At 39.7% G+C, this 19,509-nt stretch overlaps 1 protein-coding gene across 11 annotated transcripts in view; it reads left to right on the top strand.

The window, feature by feature from the left end:
• Nucleotides 1-16,948, top strand: part of LOC148354133 (neurexin-1a-like) — a 370,466-nt gene extending 353,518 nt beyond the window's left edge. For all 11 annotated transcript variants that reach the window (XM_088351405.1, XM_088351402.1, XM_088351398.1 and 8 more), the window contains one exon: nt 15,486-16,948. In XM_088351405.1, coding sequence (XP_088207531.1) covers nt 15,486-15,790 — 305 coding nt within the window. In that variant the 3' untranslated portion in view covers nt 15,791-16,948. The remainder of the gene's footprint in view (nt 1-15,485) is intronic.
• The last annotated feature ends 2,561 nt before the right edge of the window (nt 16,949-19,509 follow it).

The raw sequence follows: 19,509 nt of genomic DNA, 5'->3' as shown, positions 1-19,509 counted from the left end.
GTTTTTGCTTCTCTCTTTAGTATTACTGCAAGCCTTACGCCTCAGAGATACAGTATCGATCTGGAATAACTTGCAAAACCATCATCCACCGTTTTACCCCTACACACATTTTCCCACTGTTTCCTTCTCTAGCAAGTTGTGTTATATGGGGTCCCAATGCATGATAAACTCTGCTTTTCTCTTGCAATCTTGTACTTGTTTACTTAGTAGCTTATCCAGCTAGCTTTTAAAGTTAGCCGCTTACACCAGGTCTGACCAACTACAGCTATTTGCTATTTTCAGGTGCTCCGGGTGTGTAAAGCTCACCCAGTTTTTTTGTTGTCAGTTGCAGGAATTCACACCTGTCACTTTTAGAAAATATCAAGTAAGGCTGTCAAATTTTGTAAAGTCGTATCGGGCTTCTGTAGTGCGTCTTCTTCAAATGTACACATTTTAGCTCCTTTCTATGCTACTATGACCTCTAGTGGTGAATTAATACACACTGTCACGTTAACATAAGCCCGTGAAATGAAAATAGTCTCGGAATACAATCGTATTGAAATATTTAACAGAAAAAACGTGAAAAATGATCACATCATACAAGTAGAGAAGTATGAATTTCAAGTGACTCATTTTTGTATGGAATTTTAGTGATAAATCCCAAAAATAAGCGTATTTATCAAGCTTTGATGGCACAGTATTGTCTTAAGCCCGAAATGAAATTTCTTCCAGTCCTATTCGTTTCCCAATACTTTTTTTCACTGAGGATTATTCCATCCCGAGCTCTCCCTGTGTGTTCTGAAAGAAAACAGGATTTCACACTCACTGTCAGCCTGCCTCTTTGCTGATCCCCCATATTTATATTTTCAATTATTTTCCCTTTTTTTTGTCAGCCTCTCATCTTTCCAATGTGCTGACGTTGATGCTTACACAATGTGTCCGTTTATAAATCTAAGTGGGCCATTGAAGTCTTTGCTTATCTGAGAGACGGCTCTCGGCCAAAGTTGATAAAAGCTCCCGATGAATCCTGACCCTGGTTGTTGTTTGATGTTTATACTGTAGGATAAGCTAATTTTGAAAGGATTTTGGATCGATTCCTGGCTCTGGTGGCCTGGCCAGTGTGTCCTTGAGCAAAAATAGAACCAGGGAAAAAAATTAAGACTACTGTATGAATTTGTAAACGGGGGAATGTGTTTTACTGCATTTTCAGAGGTAGTTCCGATTTAAGTCCTTTTAAAAATAGAGTGTGCAGTAATAAGTTGTCAATGTACTGTATTTTCAGGACAACACCTAAAAACACCAAATTGGTCCCAAAATTTTAAGCTGCGCCTTATAACCTGGTGGTGCACCTTATTTACCAAAAATATGTTAAGATTGGAAATGCCTGTGGTCTAGTGGTTAGGTTCCAGCACGCTCACTGCCGCAACCAGGTTTCGATTTCCGTTGCATACCTTAGTTTGCAAATTTGGTCAGCATTGTTTTGGATTGATCAATCAGTGCACAAATACGATGTACAAATATGGTATACTGTAAAACCTTATGCCCACGAATAAATGCTGCACTTTTAATTTCATGCGTCTTATAGTCCAGTGCACCTCATATATAAAAATATGTGACAAAACGCAATTATTTAGAGGGGGGGTGTGCCTCATAATCCTTAGAGTGTGGGAACTACGGCACTTGAGGAATGCAGAGGGGCTTTTAATGACAACAAGATGTTTTATATCACGGTTGCCAATGGCGCCCAATGGGCCCTGCCCGTTTGGTGCCAGCTGCGGCTCGTTGACTGATTGGCTTCCCTCCTATTTAAGCTCAGTGCTCTCACTCACCCAAACCTCTGCACCCACAAGACATGGGTTTTGACTCTGTCCGGTTTCCTGCCTGTGTTTCCTGTCCGGTATCGTTCCCGTCTATTTTTGTCCTGTTTTGTTGTATAATTTGTATAATTTAGACGTGACGTATTTTCACAAAATGAACATAACCATAATAGTATGGATACACATTTTCTGCAATAACTATATATCACTGAAACGTTGCACATAATATATTTTTATTACAGCAATTACTGACAAGGGCCCTTTCTTTTGATTAGACATCTTAGGTTATAAGGAGCAGATCCGCTGGAAAGAGTGTGGAAATCAAAGAACAGCAACATTATTGGCCAATAATGACAATGATGTAAACAGTGGATTGTCAAAATAAACAAAAGTGAGGTATACAAAATTAAGAACTGGCATTCTTTGCAATCTCCAAAGCAGTATATTGGTATTGTCAACAAAAATAACACTAATTAAATATTAATGTTATTTTTGTTTTCTAAATATAGTTTGCATTATAAAGAAAAGGCAGTTGTTGCTTTTGGTCTCCAGAAGCATCTGTAGTAATGGCTATTTGTAGTTTAGCAATATTTCTCTTTATTTCGATTTATTGGGAAACAATGCTACCAGTTTTTCTCAATTAAGTGTTGTGGAACCAAATAAAACCCCGAGAGACCGTAAATCACATCAGAATGCAGAACACAAGGGATGGTGCAAATCCTTGAAGTAGAAAAATCGTGAAAAGTAAACTGTTATAGTGGGGTGTATTTTATGTTTTTATTTTTTTTCAGCTAGACTCAGAAAAGTAGATAATAGCACCAAAATGCACAAAGCGCTTGGTAGCTCTCGGTTCTTCCATCAAATATTCCCATGTAACCAAGCTAAGCTTTACTTCATCTCAACGGCACATGACAGCTTTAGCGTTTGAACTTCTCGTTTCCTTTTTTCGAGAACAATTGTTACTTCACACTCTGACAGGACACGAGACGGACAAAAACTTCAGTAACACATCCATTTCGTCCATCTGACAAGAATTTGAAACAGAGGAATATCTAACTTGTTTTTTTCTTCTCATGATTGATTCCAAACAACTCAACCACTTATTGAAACGTCACCGTGCAAAGACTTCATTGAAAGCATACCTTTAAGCAAGCTAGAAGAGACACCTTGAAGTCATTTTCAGGAGGACCTCATTTCATGCTCGCTCGGCTCTGTTCATCATCTGCCGTTTGCGTGAGCTCAAGCACTTCTCGCTCACACGCTATCATCCGGCGTACTGCCAGCGTGTCACAAGTACACTTGTCGAGGACACTCTGATAATTAAAGAGGGATTTAATAAGTGTTTTGGCGCGGCTGCAGCTGATACGCTGACCTGTCGGCGCTTTCAGCTCCAACTCCATTATGTGCTGCTTTTTGACAGCTCGTGGTTATGATTGGATATGTGAAGTCAGATGTTAAGAAGCTAATCTGACTAAATGATGCTGAAATTTTGTAGAGAGCATTGTGAAACGGTAGGCAGAAGACTTCAATCTCACCAACACGCTTTCCTTTGAGGGACTCCGAGGTGGGTTCTTCTATCCCTGAGGTTGAGATCACGGAGGTGGTCAAAACTCTCCTTAGTGGCAGGCCCTCAGGGACAAAGGGGAAGAAACACACCCAGGGTTCTTTAACCTCCTTAGACCCAAACAGCTTAGTTGATTTAAGTCCACCCCAGGTCTTAGGAGGTTAAGGCTCTGACTGGTGTGAGGTTTTCGATATTGACAGGCCTCTGCAAGAGTGTGTACTGCAAGTGCATGATTGCTGCTCTCCCGCATGCGTAAATCCAGGTTGAGCATCTGTTTTCTTTGTCCTACGTTAAGGCCCAGGAACGAGCCCGGATGCCTATATTCTTCTGCATTGTCTATTAAGGGGTACTGGAGAGAGGAATCGGTCAGGAAGTCAAATTTCTGATTCAGGAGGAGACGTTTGGTTTTTGTCCTTGCCGTTGAACAGTAGACCAGTTGTTCACCATCTTCTAATCTTTGAGAGTACAAAGGTGTTTAGCCGTACAGAAGACATTTGTCTGTGTTCCTAGGTGATTTATATAGGGGATGCTTTAGGAGTATGGGTACTGGACTATCTGATCTGGGCTGTTCAGTCCCTAAACTATTGGAGTTTGGTCTATAGTGGACCAGCCCTATTTGAAGGTACCCTGAGCATCCGTTGGAGTTTGCCCATGCAGTCTATATGTGTTTTGAAGACGTGGAGCAGACATTCAATTGTCTTCCTCTGGGATTTCTGTGGGGGTGCTTCAGGAGTATGGGTCACTGGACAGTCACCAAATGTCCGGTGTCAGAGTTTGGTCCTCATTGCCAGAAGTAAGTTGGATTCGCCTCAGGTGAGGGTTGTACTCTGCCGATGCTATGCCTTGATTCTATTCATAAAGCTAAAGTAAACCACAAAGGTTCCAGGCTGGAGAAGGCCAAATCCACACCAAACTGTTCCTTTGTAACAAAGACTACTTTCAGGATCACACTGTCAGATCTATTGACTCAGAACCTGATTCAGGCGATCGCCCATGTGCTCCCTGCTCTCGTACAGCTTCTAGTCACTCTCACGTTGTGGGAGGGGTCAAGCCCACATGGACTGTTCAATAAATCCCAAGTAGTTCTGGTTGCTTCATTACCCCGAGCACGGACCTGCTGCAACCTCCATATTTTGCCTCATCCAGCTCTGTCACCCGGCACACTCTAGCCAATTACCCAATAATTGAGAGCCCTGCAGGATATAAATGAGGACAAATGGTCTCTTTTGTGGACCTTTGTTGCTGAAATTTTAGTTGATAGGAAATAATTTCAGTCTTGTTGTCTCTTGACTTCCTAAACAATTCTAGCTAAAAGGAGAAAAAACACCAACTTGGCTTCATATTACTAATCCGTGTTTTGGAAGTCAGAGCTGAATTTTGTTTGTGTTAGAGTTCATCTCACTAATTACAAAATAGTTATGTCCGCAATTAGAAAACATTCAGCGATTAAAGTATTACCTTGCCAAGTCATGGTTCTACTTTTGCGGTTGCAGTACATTACAGATTTTCTCAATTAATTGACACCGCTGAGAAATACCCATGTTGCGGAATTACTGAGACACCTAACACACACAAACCAATCGGATAACTGCCTCATGTTTTCTGCAAAGTTATTGTAGCAATCCGAATAATTCGATATCAAGAGAAAATGTGGCTTGCAAGACACAAGTCAAATTGCATTTATTTGTATTTACCCTTTGCATGTGACGTCGCCTTCCCTCCCAGAACGAGAGCCGTGACGGACGGACAGTAGCCCCCTAGTGGACAGCACTTGAATGAGCATTCGAGTTTAATCAAATAACAATAACCACGACTTTTTACGATGGTAATTTATTGCTGTGCATTGGGCTGTGTCAACCTGCAAGGTTCTAGGCCCAATTTGGAATTTCATTCCATCTATTTTGATGAAGACAGAAGATGGCGATGTTTTTCTGCTAATCAAACGAAGGGACTTGTAGCCAATGTTCCCTCTAATTTTCCACGGGTCTGAGCGTTCACACAAAGTCGGTGAGCAACGCTTGAAACAACAGTGAGCCACCATAATCCCAAGCGTGGCAAGATAATTAATTATCAAACATGTTCAAAACTTGACATCAAGTTACATTTTACTGAGTTTACGGAGATGCAAAATTATTTTTCTCTTTTGAATGAATTGTCTCATGTACTATTGCAAAGGTTGTACGGCCTACAAACGTCGTTTGTTCTTACAATACTTTCACAAGATATCCATTTTTTTAAATTTCCTGATATATTTTGTCGCATATTATTAACGATTTTGGGGGCTTATTTAGTCGGTTGTAAGATACAGAACTGTACTTATTCACATTTTTTAGTGGAAGTACAATGTTGGCAACAAGATTCACTTGATATAATTGGAAATTATTTGAATGCAACACAAACGTTTTCTTCTTTTTTCTGTGTTTTTTTTCTACTTTTTTTTTAAATTCCTTTAAAAAATATCTCATTGTGTTTATTTTTTCTGAGCTGTTACTTTTTTCTTTTTGTTCTCTATATACTTTTTCCTACATTTCTTTCTTTTCTTTTTTTCTGTCTTTTTTCTAAATTTTTCCTTTTTTTTTCTCTTCCTTTTGTTTCTTTTTATCTCAGCTTTTCAATACTTTTTTATGTTGGTATTTTTATCTTTTTTGTTCTATTCCCCCCTTCCTTTAAATCATTTTGTGCATATTTTTACTTAATATTTGGTCATGTTGGGATTAAAGAAGCAAAAACAACCTGAAGAGCCGTTTAGGACCCGAAAGAGCCGGTTCCTTTTTAGTGAGCCGAGCCGAAGAAGCCGGTTCTCGACATACTCAACTAACTTTACTCAACTTCGTTCGACTTCAAAATACCGCATTTAGGACACAACGTCAGGGGAACCCGTGTATTTTTACCTTCATGCACTGTAACTTTAACTTAAGTCGCTTCTTAATAAGTAATTTTTATTCCCGAGTATAAGGCGCACCTACGGCCAAATAATGAAACAAGTAGAGATTTAGAGTCTGGAAAATACTGGACATATTTTACATTTTTGTTGTAGTTAACATGCTGAAAAAGTGTCAGCACCCTTTCTGGAGCAATACCAACATACATAAAAGCCATAAAATCAATCCCTCAGCGTTTTTCCTATCTTAAACAAGAATGTAATGTTTAGACGGGTAATTACATGATTTATACAGCATTTAGTGCAGCTTCGTTCCGCGCCAAAAGATTAGCATCCATTACACCTCATTAGTTTTGTCTATCGAGCTACCTGAAGGCGTCCAGGATTTCATTCCAAGCGGACGGGATCGATGACGGCTACGGATGATTTTGCAGTTTCCTTTTTCTTTTTTTTTCTTTTTTCACCCAGCTCGTACGAAAGCCTTCCGGACATTCTCCGACCTCAATCGTAAAACAACAGCCTGGGTGTTCATCAGCGCTCTCATAATTGACTTCATTTTTGAATAATGGGTCGGCGTTCTGTTCTGCAATTCACCCGGGGGTGAAATCAAACGTACCTAAAACCAAGTGCTTTTTTTTGCAAGATGGCTGGGGTGCATTCATAATGAACCCTCTGGGGTAAAAGAGTGCTATATCGTCCTCCTTATTTTCATCTATTTTATAAGCACTTGAACTAAGTGAATTTTTGCTGCGTAGAAACTGTATTATACATACTATACTACAATTTACAATCTAAATGTACTATGCGTAACACAATTAGTTTTCACACATGTGGGATACTTGGATGCCGCAAAGCATTGTTGGACTTGTAGTCTAGAGACAAATAATAAACGTAAACTCTGGCTTACTTGCTATAAAAGCCTCATGTCTATTGATTGATTTTGGTACATTCCAAAAAAAACAATTGTATCCATTCATATGTAGTGTAAGTCCATGTTTATGGCATGCCACATACGAGCACACCTTGTAAGCAGACGGGACACACAGTACATTGATTTTATTGAGTGAGGTGAAATAAAAAATGCTTTAATGTCAAAAGTAATATTGGGAAACAACACTAGTGAAGTCGGAATATTTGTTTACGGCACAAGTGTCAAACAGGCGGCCCGCGGGCCAGATTAGGCCCACCAGTGGTTTGAATCTGGCCCGCAAGACAACAGTGAGAGAAGTGCAAGAGAAAAATGAGCTGCAGTTTTAAATATGTCCACCTGATGTTACCCAAGCCAATTAACACTTGCGAAACAGCTGTGGAGGTATTTCTCTATTTCTTTCCAACTCTCTTCTTTTATATTTTTTTCTCCCTCTCTTTCTCCTGTTCACTCTCTCTTTTTCTCTCTTTTCTCTATTTCTCTCTTACTCTCCAACTCTTTCTCTTTCTAACTTATGCTGTAATTGTCTTTCTTTCTTTCTTTCTATTTTTCTCTTTCCTTTTCACCCTCTTTTCTTCTCCCTTTTTTGATCCCTCTCTCACTTCACTTTATCTCTTTTCCCCTGCTCACTCTTTTACTCTGTCTTTCTCTGTCGTTTCACTTCTCTCATTCTTTGTATCTTTCCCTTTTTCTTTCTCTCTTTATTTCTTTCTTTTTTTTCTTGTTTTTTCTTTATTTCTCTCTTTATTTCTCAAGTATTATATTTCAATTCTGCTCTCGTTTCTCTCACTGTTACTCTTTCTACCTAATTGTTTATCGCTCTCTCTTTCCCTCCCCCTCTTTCTCTCTCTTTTTCTCCCTTTCTCTTTCTTTTAAATTTAGTAGTCTGGCCCCTGTGAGATTTTTTTATAGCATTTGTGGCCCCCAGCTTAAACAAGTTTGACACCCCTGGTTTACGGCATGTATACGGGGGTTACTCGTTGTTACTAGTTATACAAACAAACTATAAGGATTAACCCAATCAGTGGCTAAAACACAAAAGGTAGTCCTCCAATTGGTTCGCCGATAAATGCCATAATTCCTTGAAGTACGTAGTCAATTGTGTATGACGCGCATTTTTTTTAACCTACTGTATAATCTCAAAGTTTGGGTGTACTTCACACACAAGGTTTTAAGTAAAATTTTTGAGTAAAATACGGTATTTGTGAAATATTTGTTCGGTTGAAAATGAAAATATAAAACATGAAATGCAACAGGAGTCGAACCAGAGTTGTGGCAGTCAGAGCACCCAATCCTAACCACCTGACCGCCAGTGGTATAAATTACATACGTGAAGGCATTCGATGTTATCTCACAAATAAATATGGTATTTATCCTCAGAACATGTTAATAGTAAATAAGCCGCGATCATTATTGGGAATAACGCCATATAACGCCAATATCAGGATCTACTAATGCGCCGAAAGTCAAATTGGTGAATGCGGCAACTGACTCGTGTCGTTTGTGAACAAAATGGCTCCATAAGCCGTTAAACGGAAGTGGGAGCTACCCACCAATTGAGAGCCGGTTCCCTTCGAGACGCTATTTTTCTCATGTAATCCGTCAAAATGCATTTTTCAGGGATTCTGTGCTGTTGACTTTTAATTTGTAAATTATAAAAGAAGGATACAATTGTTTTGCATTTTATCTTTTTCTTTGTAGATTTGTAAATATTTTATTTCATGTTTCAGATGTTTTCCGGTGTACATTTAGGTGTTAATTTTGCTTTATTTTCCTCCTATTTAGGTCATTCATAATGATACATAATAAATGATAATCCATGGATTAAACAACAAAAACAAAATGAAAAGCCATTCGGGAGCTGAAACAGTGAGCCAGGCCAAAAAAGCCGGTTCTCTCAAAAGAGTCGGAATTCCCATCTTTACAACAGACCATCCGAGTTAATTTTAATCTATTCAACTCACTTTACATTGTTTATTTCTGATTGCTATTTTATTATGATTATTATTATATTAAATTATATAAAGGATAAATCTGTTGCTGGTGAGGTGCGCTAAATATTACAATTACCTACCTGTTCTTTTCTATTCAACTGACTCAAATACTGCTCTGAAAATGTCCCATTCTTAGACATACAACTTCTTTTTAAAGTAACAGAAATAGTTACTTTTCCTGGTAACTAGTTACTTTTACTATAGAGTACCTCAGTTACTGATTTAGTTACTTTAGGAAGAAATCGTGAGTAACTATAACTCATTGCTTTTTAAAGTAGCATACCCAAAACTGTCAGCGATACACCAAGGACTCGAAAGTCAAATGGCGATAGAGCGAAGGAATACTTTGTATCCACAATTTCCAAAACCCGAAAGGTCAAAACTGGTCTCGGCACAGTGAAGTTGTCAAGCCCGGGTAGATACTTGCAGGGTTGGGTAGGGTTACTTTAACTGGATTACTTTCAATTACCTTTGGATTACTCCAATACCAAATATGCTAATAAAAGACAAAATAAATTAAATATGAATAGAATTATGACTCACAACACGTGGTAAGCTTTCTCTCCTGGCTTTGATCTCTTTGATCTCCGGGAAAACTAACATAAAATGCGACAGAAACAAAATGAAAATAAATCCAAACAGCTTGCCAACATCGGCGCAGTGGTTAGCGCATGTGCGGCACAGTTCATGTCTTGGGAACTTCCCGCGCTGGGTTCAAATCCAGCTCCAGACTTCCTGTGCGGAGTTTGTATGTTCTTCCCGTGCTTGCGTGGGTTTCCTCCGGGCACTCCGGTTTCTTCCCACATTCCAAAAACATGCGTTTCAGGTGAATTGGCCGGTCCAAATTGTCCCTAGGTGTGAATGAGCGAGCGAGTTGTCTGTCCCTGTGTGCCCTGTGATTGGCTGGCAACCAGTTCAGGGTGTCCCCTGCCCACTGCCTGATGATTGCTGGGATGGGCTCCAGCACCCCCGCGACCCTACTGTGGACAAGCGGTGTAGCTAATGAGATGAGATGAGATGAGCTTGCCAACATCATTTTTGCCGTTCCATGTATTCCGTTACTCCCCAATCCTTCACAAAATATAGTAATGGATACTTGCTAGCGGACACGATGTGGAACTGAGTTTTTCGGTCTAGCTAGCTAAACGGCGTGCCAAACAGCGGCGTTTGCCCGCAAATCTGGCGCTACCCACCTCTGTATTTTCAGTTGTACTTTAATTTTTCTCTTGCAGTGTTCATCCTCCAATACATTTCATATCTTGAAGTCAAACCTTTTCATGTAACATTTTTAAGTTCTTCCAAATTATTCCACAATATCCCATTCATTTTCCAATACGACGCGATTTCCAGAAATTGCCAATTTCTAGTCTTCCCTATTTATTTAATCCCGCAATCATATTTCTCAACCCCCCCGATCTGGCAGAGCCGAAGCGCTTTCATTCCCAAAATTCGGCTTATTTGGATTCCTCCGCCGCAACAAAGGCAGCTTAAGCAGAAGTGATGACGGCAAGAAAACAAACAGCGAGATGTGCCAGGAGGCCCGAACGATATCTGGGGGCCCACGTGTTTTCAAACCATTGAGCTGCAACGTTTGAAAACACAGAGGAGGGGAAAAAGAAAATCTACTGAGTCTATTGAGGGATTGTTTTTCCCTGACAGATTTGTGTTCAGTGAGTCATCGAGGAAGGTGTTTTAAACATGCTCGGGCTCATTCATGGCTCTACTGTAAAAACAGCGAACCAGCCGTGAGCTTAAACCGGGCTTGATCATCAACACCGTTATTCTCGGCAGCTTTGCGGCTAAATTTAGAGGATCGCCGACGTGAGATCGCGCGTCCTACGACTTCGGAACTTCCCTTTCGGTCTGCTGTTCGTGAACGGTCGCGTGTGGGGAGGATCATCATGATAATATACTGCGAAAATGAGATCGTAAAAAGGAAATTAAAGGTGTTTTTAAGTACCTTCCATTTGATTTCTGGCGCGTTCTCAATCAAATGTCCCTGGAGACTTTCTGTCATTGGTAATGTAAGATTATATCCAACGCCCTGAATGTAAGATTTCATGGCTGTTAAAGGACTTAAAACAAACAGTGGAACCTCGGTTCTTGACCATAATCCGTTCCAGAACCCTGTTCGAAAACCGATTCGTTCGATCACCGAAATCATTTTTCCCATTAAAATTATGTAAATCGTTTTAATCCGAATATTTACCTGGAATGTTTAACGTAAACGTGAAGCTAACCTAGGCTAATCGTACGTTCGCGTTATCGTAATCTTCCGTACGAAAGATTACGCTAACATGAACGTGTAAAAATAAAAAAAAAAGGATAAAGAAAATAATAATGAATAGGATTTCTTACCTTTGTGGTGGTCAGCAGAAGGCGTAGGTGGACGGTGGGGTATTCCCTAGTAAGACCAGACACTCGCACACCTCCTTCATATTTTGCTATTTTTTCTTTCTCAAATGCAATAGTTGTACGCACTATGTTTCCTTTTTCACCTGTAGCAACTTTGCTGCTTGCACTGACCTTCTTCGGAGGCATAATTAGGGTCTAAAACATTTTATACACCTATATTAAAAGCGAAAGCAAAACAAAGCACGTCCGCACGCGTTAACATTTGGTCATGAAAAGAGCGATCTCCACCCGTACGCCGCTCAGCATCGCATCCTAGCGTACGCACTCACGCATTACCGGCGTTCGAACTCCGATTTTTTTACCGAACAGCGAAGCAAGAATTTCTCGAAATTTTTGGGTCGGACTCCGATTTGTTCGAACTGAGAGGCGATCGAAAACCGAGGTTCCACTGTAGTTGGAAAGAGGATTTAAAATCATTATGTATTCATGTTGGATGATATTCATTTATTCTCACTTTTGCAAAATGTATCTGCTAAATTCATTATATTTCTTTATGTACGTACAATAGAGGCAAGTCTATAAGCTATTGTTGGAATCATGTCCACGTTTGAATTAAGAAAAGACAATTTATTTTGGCATCAGCCATAAACGGACATTGTGTCATTAAACGTGACCTCCAATAAATCATATTGGCTCAAAGCATTTTTGATTTCAGCCTGCAGTATCCTTAAAAACCGCTAGGTGGCGTCAGCCATAAAGGAACAGTGTTTAAACAAAAACAAGCCCCATTAAATTAGATTTGCTCAAAATATTTTTTATTTCAGTCTGCACTACCTTAGAAAACCGCTAGGTAGCGTCAGCCATAAAGGGACAGTGTGCAAACAAACGTGAGCCCTATTCAATTAGCATTTTCAATTTCAACATGCTAAATAAGAATAATGGGTAACAAAGGATAAGAGAAACATGCTTTTACGCTAACAATAAAAAGGGGGAAACTGTCAGGAAACGGACCGGGAAGTAAGAAGTCGGAACTCATAAGCGTAGACGATCTGTCACTTTAATAAGGAAATAAAAGTTGTCCAACACACAAACGGACCAAAGACAAAACAAAACAGGTTTAAAGGCAATGCAAATTACAAACTAGGTATTACTTAGATCAAACAGGCATGAACAGGTCTTCAACAAGGTAAAGCAATGGTCTGGCAACGGGCAGTCCCAAAAGGATCGTTTAAGTACTCTACAAGCAATCAGTTCAATACGTCTCAGCCGGTGTCAAGGGGCGGGGCCAGCTGGGTGCCATGACAACCGTGCAGGACATGACAGAAACAACACTGTTTCTTGATTGATGGAGTAGGAATTTTCTGGTATGGTAAGGTGTATTTTAATCAAACTTTTAATCCCTTTTTTCATCACACCAATGAAATCCTGATCATTTAATGCACCTCTTAAGAGTGGCACTAGTTTGGTGGGAGCACCTCATCTGGGAGAAGATTTGTCGAGAGTTTTTTTTAAATTTAAAAATAAATTTGGCACAGGAGACAGGTGAGACACGCAAAACTTGACTAGGGACAATTTCTAACTTTGAAGGCTTATAGGACATGTTAATCTTTGAGTGCCAGGTCTAAACTTGTTGTAAAGAATGTACACTACGATGTAGTCAATGATAAAAAAGACAATTCTATTCTATTCCAAACGTTACTTTGGATTGGTTGAATGAGACCATTTGTCCTCATTTATATCCTGGCCAGGGTCTACTGTACATTGCTGAAGTGTGCACTTAAAAAAAACTCAATTATTTATATCCATTAGGGATCGCAGATAGGGGTTTTTCTGATCCCGATTATTAATATTAAAACAAGGCCGATTACAAATATTTGGAGCCGATATTTGTTTGCTGTAAAAGCTTAAAGATTGGCGTAAGAAATTTTTAATGATGAAAAACAAACAAATAATATATTTTTTTATAAATTTAAATGAAACTTTATCAGCTCACTGAAACCTTTCACGGTAAATAAATGATAATTTCAACACAGCTAATATGAGTCATCTTTCACTTAAACCAAAACTAACTGTAGGAATTAAATATATTGTGTAAAGACACATAAAAACTTAAATAACTCCGAGATTTAACAATAAAAAAATTCAAAAGTACATGCAGCCAACATGACTTAAACGAACTTAAAACAAAAAAAAATCCATGGAAATTTCAACAAAGCTAGCGAATGAAAAAATGTGGGCTCTCCTGTTTAGGAGCCAGATTGACGATGTAAAGCGAACCGTTTCCACTTTAGTGTGCTTTTTATGCTCTCAATCAGAAATACACAAACCTAATTGATGAACTCAGGTTATAATAAGAGCTAACCTGAACCTGAACATTTTTCTTTGAAACAAGGTAATTACAGTTTTAACACTCTCTCTCAATCGTAAACATGCTTTTATATCACCAACAAAGGCACGTCAAGGCTATTGAGCCGAGCTGATGCTCTAATGTTCTTCTTTTAATGGCTCCGCCCCCGGTTTCTTATCCAATCAGAAGGTGCGGGGTGGGTAGCGGGATGGAGAGGATGCAAGTGAAAGGAAGATGGGGTGTAGAAGGAAGGGAAATAGAGTTCCTGGCAATAAATGGCAGGAAAAGAAAGCCGATACCGATATCAGTTAAATTCCCAAATATCGGGGCCGATAATCAGCTACCCCAATAATCGATAGATAGATAGATAGATAGATAGATAGATAGATAGATAGATAGATAGATAGATAGATAGATAGATACTTTATTCATCCCCTAAGGGAAATTCACATAGACCTCTAATATCCATATTGTACTTTATACGTCTATTTGGATTTCTGTTCTACCGAGCACCGAAATAAAATTGCAAACACCAGAATGCATATTGGAAAAAATATTTTTTAGTGCTCCAGACGGTGTTATTTCTTTGTTAATAATAAATGATCTTTCCATGACCTTTTCTCCTAATGCTCGAGTCAGCATTTACAGCCTACACAACAAGTGCTGGGAACACAAGTCGTGATCACCTGATCCGAATGAACCGCGCCGAACTGAAGTGACCTGTAACACTTGACGAAAACACTGCAAAAGTTGGCTGTTGTCGGACTTTTTTGGACTCGCACACGAATTGTTCACAACAATTTTGACTGCTTAGCCTAATAATGATCCGTTGGCATGTGAAACGCTTCTAAATTTCAATGATCTTTTAATAAAACACTTTTAACTGCACATCTACATCAGAGGCAATACAAGGCCAGTCGAGAGACATGTGGATTTTAAAACTTTAAAACTTCAGAAGTAAATGGAAGGAGACCAAGAGGAACGCCGCGTTAACGTGGATGGATGGTGTTATGAGTGCACTGCATGAAAGAGGTCTAAATATAATGGAAGCTAGAGCTCTTGTTGGTGATAGGAGTTAGTGGAGAGGTATTGTGAAAGGATAGTGGGATGCTTAGATGCGTTCTAAGGGATGGGCAGGGCACCTGTATGATGCAGCAGGGGTAAACCAGTGAAAATTGTCGGGCCCTGCGGTTGAAGAGAAGAGTGTGTTGTGTCACCCTGACCCGAGTGACATGGCTGCTTCCTTGGGTCCCATTTCATCTGTATGTACCAAAGCATGACCAACCTGGGTGCCGAGGTGCTTAATTTGTTTTGGTGTTTGGGCATTTGGGTTGGTTATGGTCAATTTTTTCGTGTTTTTTCCTTTTTTTATTGTCTTTGTTTTCATGTATGTGCTTGTCTTGCTGTCGGTCACCCCTCTCCAGGGATATGACCAGGGTAGATAGAAAGATAGATAGAAAACATGCGAGGATTGTCATACCCCAGATTTCCTTGCTCGTCTCCTAACTGGTGTCTCGCTTGTTTTTGTGATATTCTGTGCTCGTCTGTCTAAGTATTGTCTTCTGTCGATGTCATCTTGAACAAAACCAAACAATCCTATCTTTTGGGTCTCCACTGCAGCCAACCCTACAGGTGCCGGAGCCAAGAATTTCCCGGACTCCTCCGAGGTCTTCCGAGAGTCCAGCAGCACGACGGGCATGGTGGTGGGCATCGTAGCAGCGGCAGCCCTCTGCATCCTCATCTTACTCTACGCCATGTACAAGTACCGCAACCGGGACGAGGGTTCCTACCACGTGGACGAGAGTCGCAACTACATCAGCAACTCGGCCCAATCCAACGGTTCCATCGTCAAAGAGAAAGCCGCTAACACGGCAAAGACTTGTACCAAAAACAAGAAAAACAAGGATAAGGAGTACTACGTGTGACTGGAGAAAACCTGGTCTTGCTCGGACCATCTGGACCACGAAGACATTATTGTGTACAGTATGATAACAAAATTGAACCTCATTTAGTCTTTTTTTTTTCCTTCTAAAGACTTTGCAACGGAATAAGATGGATTTTGTCTGGGTGAAGAACCCGAATAGAAAATATTTCTGGCATCTGAGCGGACTAATAAACAACCAAATAACATAATCCATCTGCGACTTGTTCCCAATAGGGGGGATGATCCTCCCTTCTTTGTTGGTGGACACCACAGGAGCACAGATGCACTTTTGCAAAGATGGCTTACGAACTCCGGGGTTTTGATTTGAAAATTGCCTGTGTTTGTGGTGTTTTGTATCTCAAGAACATGCATTCATGTCGCTGACTTTTGATTTGGAGAAGCAGAAAACCCACAGCGAATCCGCAAGGGACGTCCGCCGATTCAAAGCGTTCGAGACAAAAGAGCCGACTTGACTCGAACAAAAATCGTCCATCGTGCCAGTTGAGAAATCTGGAGGCCTTCGTTTCCGCATGGCGTGAAATCGAAGGCGAGAAGTTCCCGATCACGCGGGAGCCGTGCACGCCCGACGATCGTATTCCTGTGTTTATATACGGTGACGAACCACATCTAAATGTGCTTTCTGGACTGTGATAACGTGGTGTTTTATAGCCTGTTGTATAGAACTATAACTGCTCCGGGAAAAAAATGGGGGAATAAGAATCAAAAGATTAAAAAATAGGTTAAAAAAGACGTAACTGTTAAGTGTTGCTAGACATAGAACATTTTATGAAGAATTCTGCATTATGTTTTGGGCCCACCCCTCCTGTTTTTACATGTTCCTTTATGTTTTTATACGAAACGCTAACCGGGGCCGAGGCAAAACGACGACACGGAGAATCGCTGCCTTTCTCCGCCAAAGCAAATCTATGGACTGGAGCTGAATCGGTTTTTGTGGTTTTCTTTTTTTCGAGCGGGATCATAAAACGGCAATCCGACCAATGCTTGAAACCGAAGCAAAGATCGTAAGATTTCACGAGCCCGTCTCAACAGTTGTGTGTTTGTTACGTCACTCTGACCGTCAGTTCCGCTATCCAGAAACCTGTACTTGGAATGAGTATGAGGAAATTGACCATGAACTATAAATGATGACTATAACTTACTCTTGTCTGCTTTATTATTTTATCTCCAATGTTTGATTTTTCAATTAAGGTATGCATCCTTGGGCGATAGCGTCCCGAGTTTAGATATATAGATAGACAAATACTGTAAATTCCGGACTATAGAGCGCACCCTATTATAAGCCGCACCCACCACATTTTAAGAGGAAAACCGATTTTGTACATACACAAGCCGCACCTGTATACAAGCCGCATGCGCCCACATTTAAACGTGTAACACAAACACAAAGTGAACCCAAACCCGTCTTCAAGTCCCGCGATTGAAACTAGATGTCCTTCATTAAAGTCCACAGTCCAAAAATCACAGCCGGCAAAATTAACGGAAAAATGATACCGGTACTTAAGGTTTGATGCAGACCTGCAGAGTCCAGGTCCCGTTGAAAGTAATCCAAGGAAAAAAGTGTATATTTCCAAAGGTAAGGGTGGGAAAAACATATCAGATGAACACATTTACTCACGCAACTCCTTTTTCTTTAACCAACTCTTCTTTCCTTGTCTGTCTCTCACTTTTAGCGGTCCCCACTTAATCTCGGCACCCCGCGTTTGTTCCGCTCCTCATTTTTCGTTCACCCGTGCAAAACATATCAGAATAAGTGTCTAAAATAAATACAAATGAATACGTTACAAAAATATACAGTTGCAAATACATATTATACATAGGTTACACATATTTACAAAGAAAGACGGTACACCGAGAGAGTTTTCACAGCTTTAATAATAATAATAATAATATAGCTTTGACAGGGCAGTTAATGGTAGCATCACTCGAGCGCCGCTGGCGGCCGTTAGAAAAATTACATAAATTGGCCGCATCACTGAATAAGCCGCAGGGTTCAAAGTTAGGGAAAAAAGTAGCGGCTTATAGTCCGGAATTTACGGTAGATAGATAGATAGATAGACAGACAGACAGACAGACAGACAGACAGACAGACAGACAGACAGACAGACAGACAGACAGATAGATAGATAGATAGATAGATAGATAGATAGATAGATAGATAGATAGATAGATAGATAGATAGATAGATAGATAGATAGATAGATAGATAGATAGATAGATACTTTATTCATCTCCGTAGGGAAATTCACACTTCCAGCAGTATATTTGTGTTGATTATTAACAGATCAACAGGATGGCCTCGGGGTGCTGTGTTTAGCAACAGCGGAGTGGACAACGTCACACGCTAGGCCAAAAGTTCGACGTCCCTGCAGCAGATGGAAATCTTTGTGCCCAGGGTTACACCACCTCGTGTTCACGTAGATAGCGAGTCAGCCTTCTTTACGCTTCCTGCAGGCTTTTGTGTCTCTGTCGCTGAAGCCGGGTAGCTACACGTTAGCGTCCGGGATGCTAGACGTGAGCCACGTTTCCGTAAAACACATTAAGCTGCACTCCCTGTACGCTTTGATGTTTTTCTCTAGCACAGCCAGTTCATCGGTCTTATTTCGTAGAGAGTTTACATTTCCCATGATTACGGACGGTACCGAAGGCTTATATCGCCGCTAGCCGCTTAGCCTTCACCTTAACTGGCACAAGAATTCCTCAGGGCAAGGAGTTGATTCCTCAAATAAACACATTTTTGTGCGTTAAAACTCATAACCATAGGATTGGAAGTAATCCAAAGTGTAGTTTTCAAACGGGACGAAAAACACAGAAGATAGAAGCAGACACTTAAAACAATAAATCACAAAATGAGCGAAATAACACGGAGCTGCTGGAAAGCCTGCCGCTCCTATGATGTTATATATGATTTTTATGTTTATGATGTTTTCACATTATAATGTGGAATACGATGTTTGTTTGAACCTTCGTTGCAATAATTTCCCTATAATATGACAACAAACATATTTTCACATACCCCAAAACTAACAAAATTTAAACTTATGCCAGTCTCTAAAATGACTGTCTATATAATAGGATACTAGTCTGCCATTGGTCGGAATCAAAGCGTCATGCATTAATTTAAGTGCTTTGAGTTCCCTTAAAGAAATAAAATACTCCAGTGGCGTCTTTATTTCTTTGCTATTTAGCTATTATTATTGTATTCTGTTGTTAAAACTCTGTATAGATAATTCTTTTCTCAAGAGATTTTTCTTTTTAATGACAAAACGCAAAAAATACAAAAATAGAAAAGTAAATAAGGCATTAACCATTCTTATTTCATTTGATTGCTAATAGTGTGCATGGATAGTTCAAATTTTTAGAGTCAAAAAGTCCTGTTTGTCTAGATTCGTTCTTCTTATTTTTAAAGAAATAGACAAAAAAAATTTAAAAATACATAATTAATTTATCATAATATCTTTTATTCTGTTGCCTGTTATGTGAATAGATGAGTCATTTTTAAAGTCTTGTATGCATTTTTTTTCCTTTTTCTCAATAATTTGTTGATTTTAAAGGTGTTATTATCATTGACAAAATACAATTATTCCTAAAATACATAATTAAGAGCGTTAGATAATTATCTGACTTAAGGATCGGCTGAAAAGAGCAAAAAGCTGAAGTTTGTCAGAGTAAGCGGCTAGTGGGGGGAAAACAGCTACTAAA

The sequence above is a fragment of the Urocampus carinirostris genome, chromosome 13 (genome assembly GCF_059441175.1).
Source record: "Urocampus carinirostris isolate Australia breed hairy pipefish chromosome 13, RoL_Ucar_1.0, whole genome shotgun sequence".
NCBI classification, from domain to species: domain Eukaryota; kingdom Metazoa; phylum Chordata; class Actinopteri; order Syngnathiformes; family Syngnathidae; genus Urocampus; species Urocampus carinirostris.
Note: the sequence above shows the minus strand (reverse complement) of the source record. Positions and strands in the feature narration are given on the sequence as shown.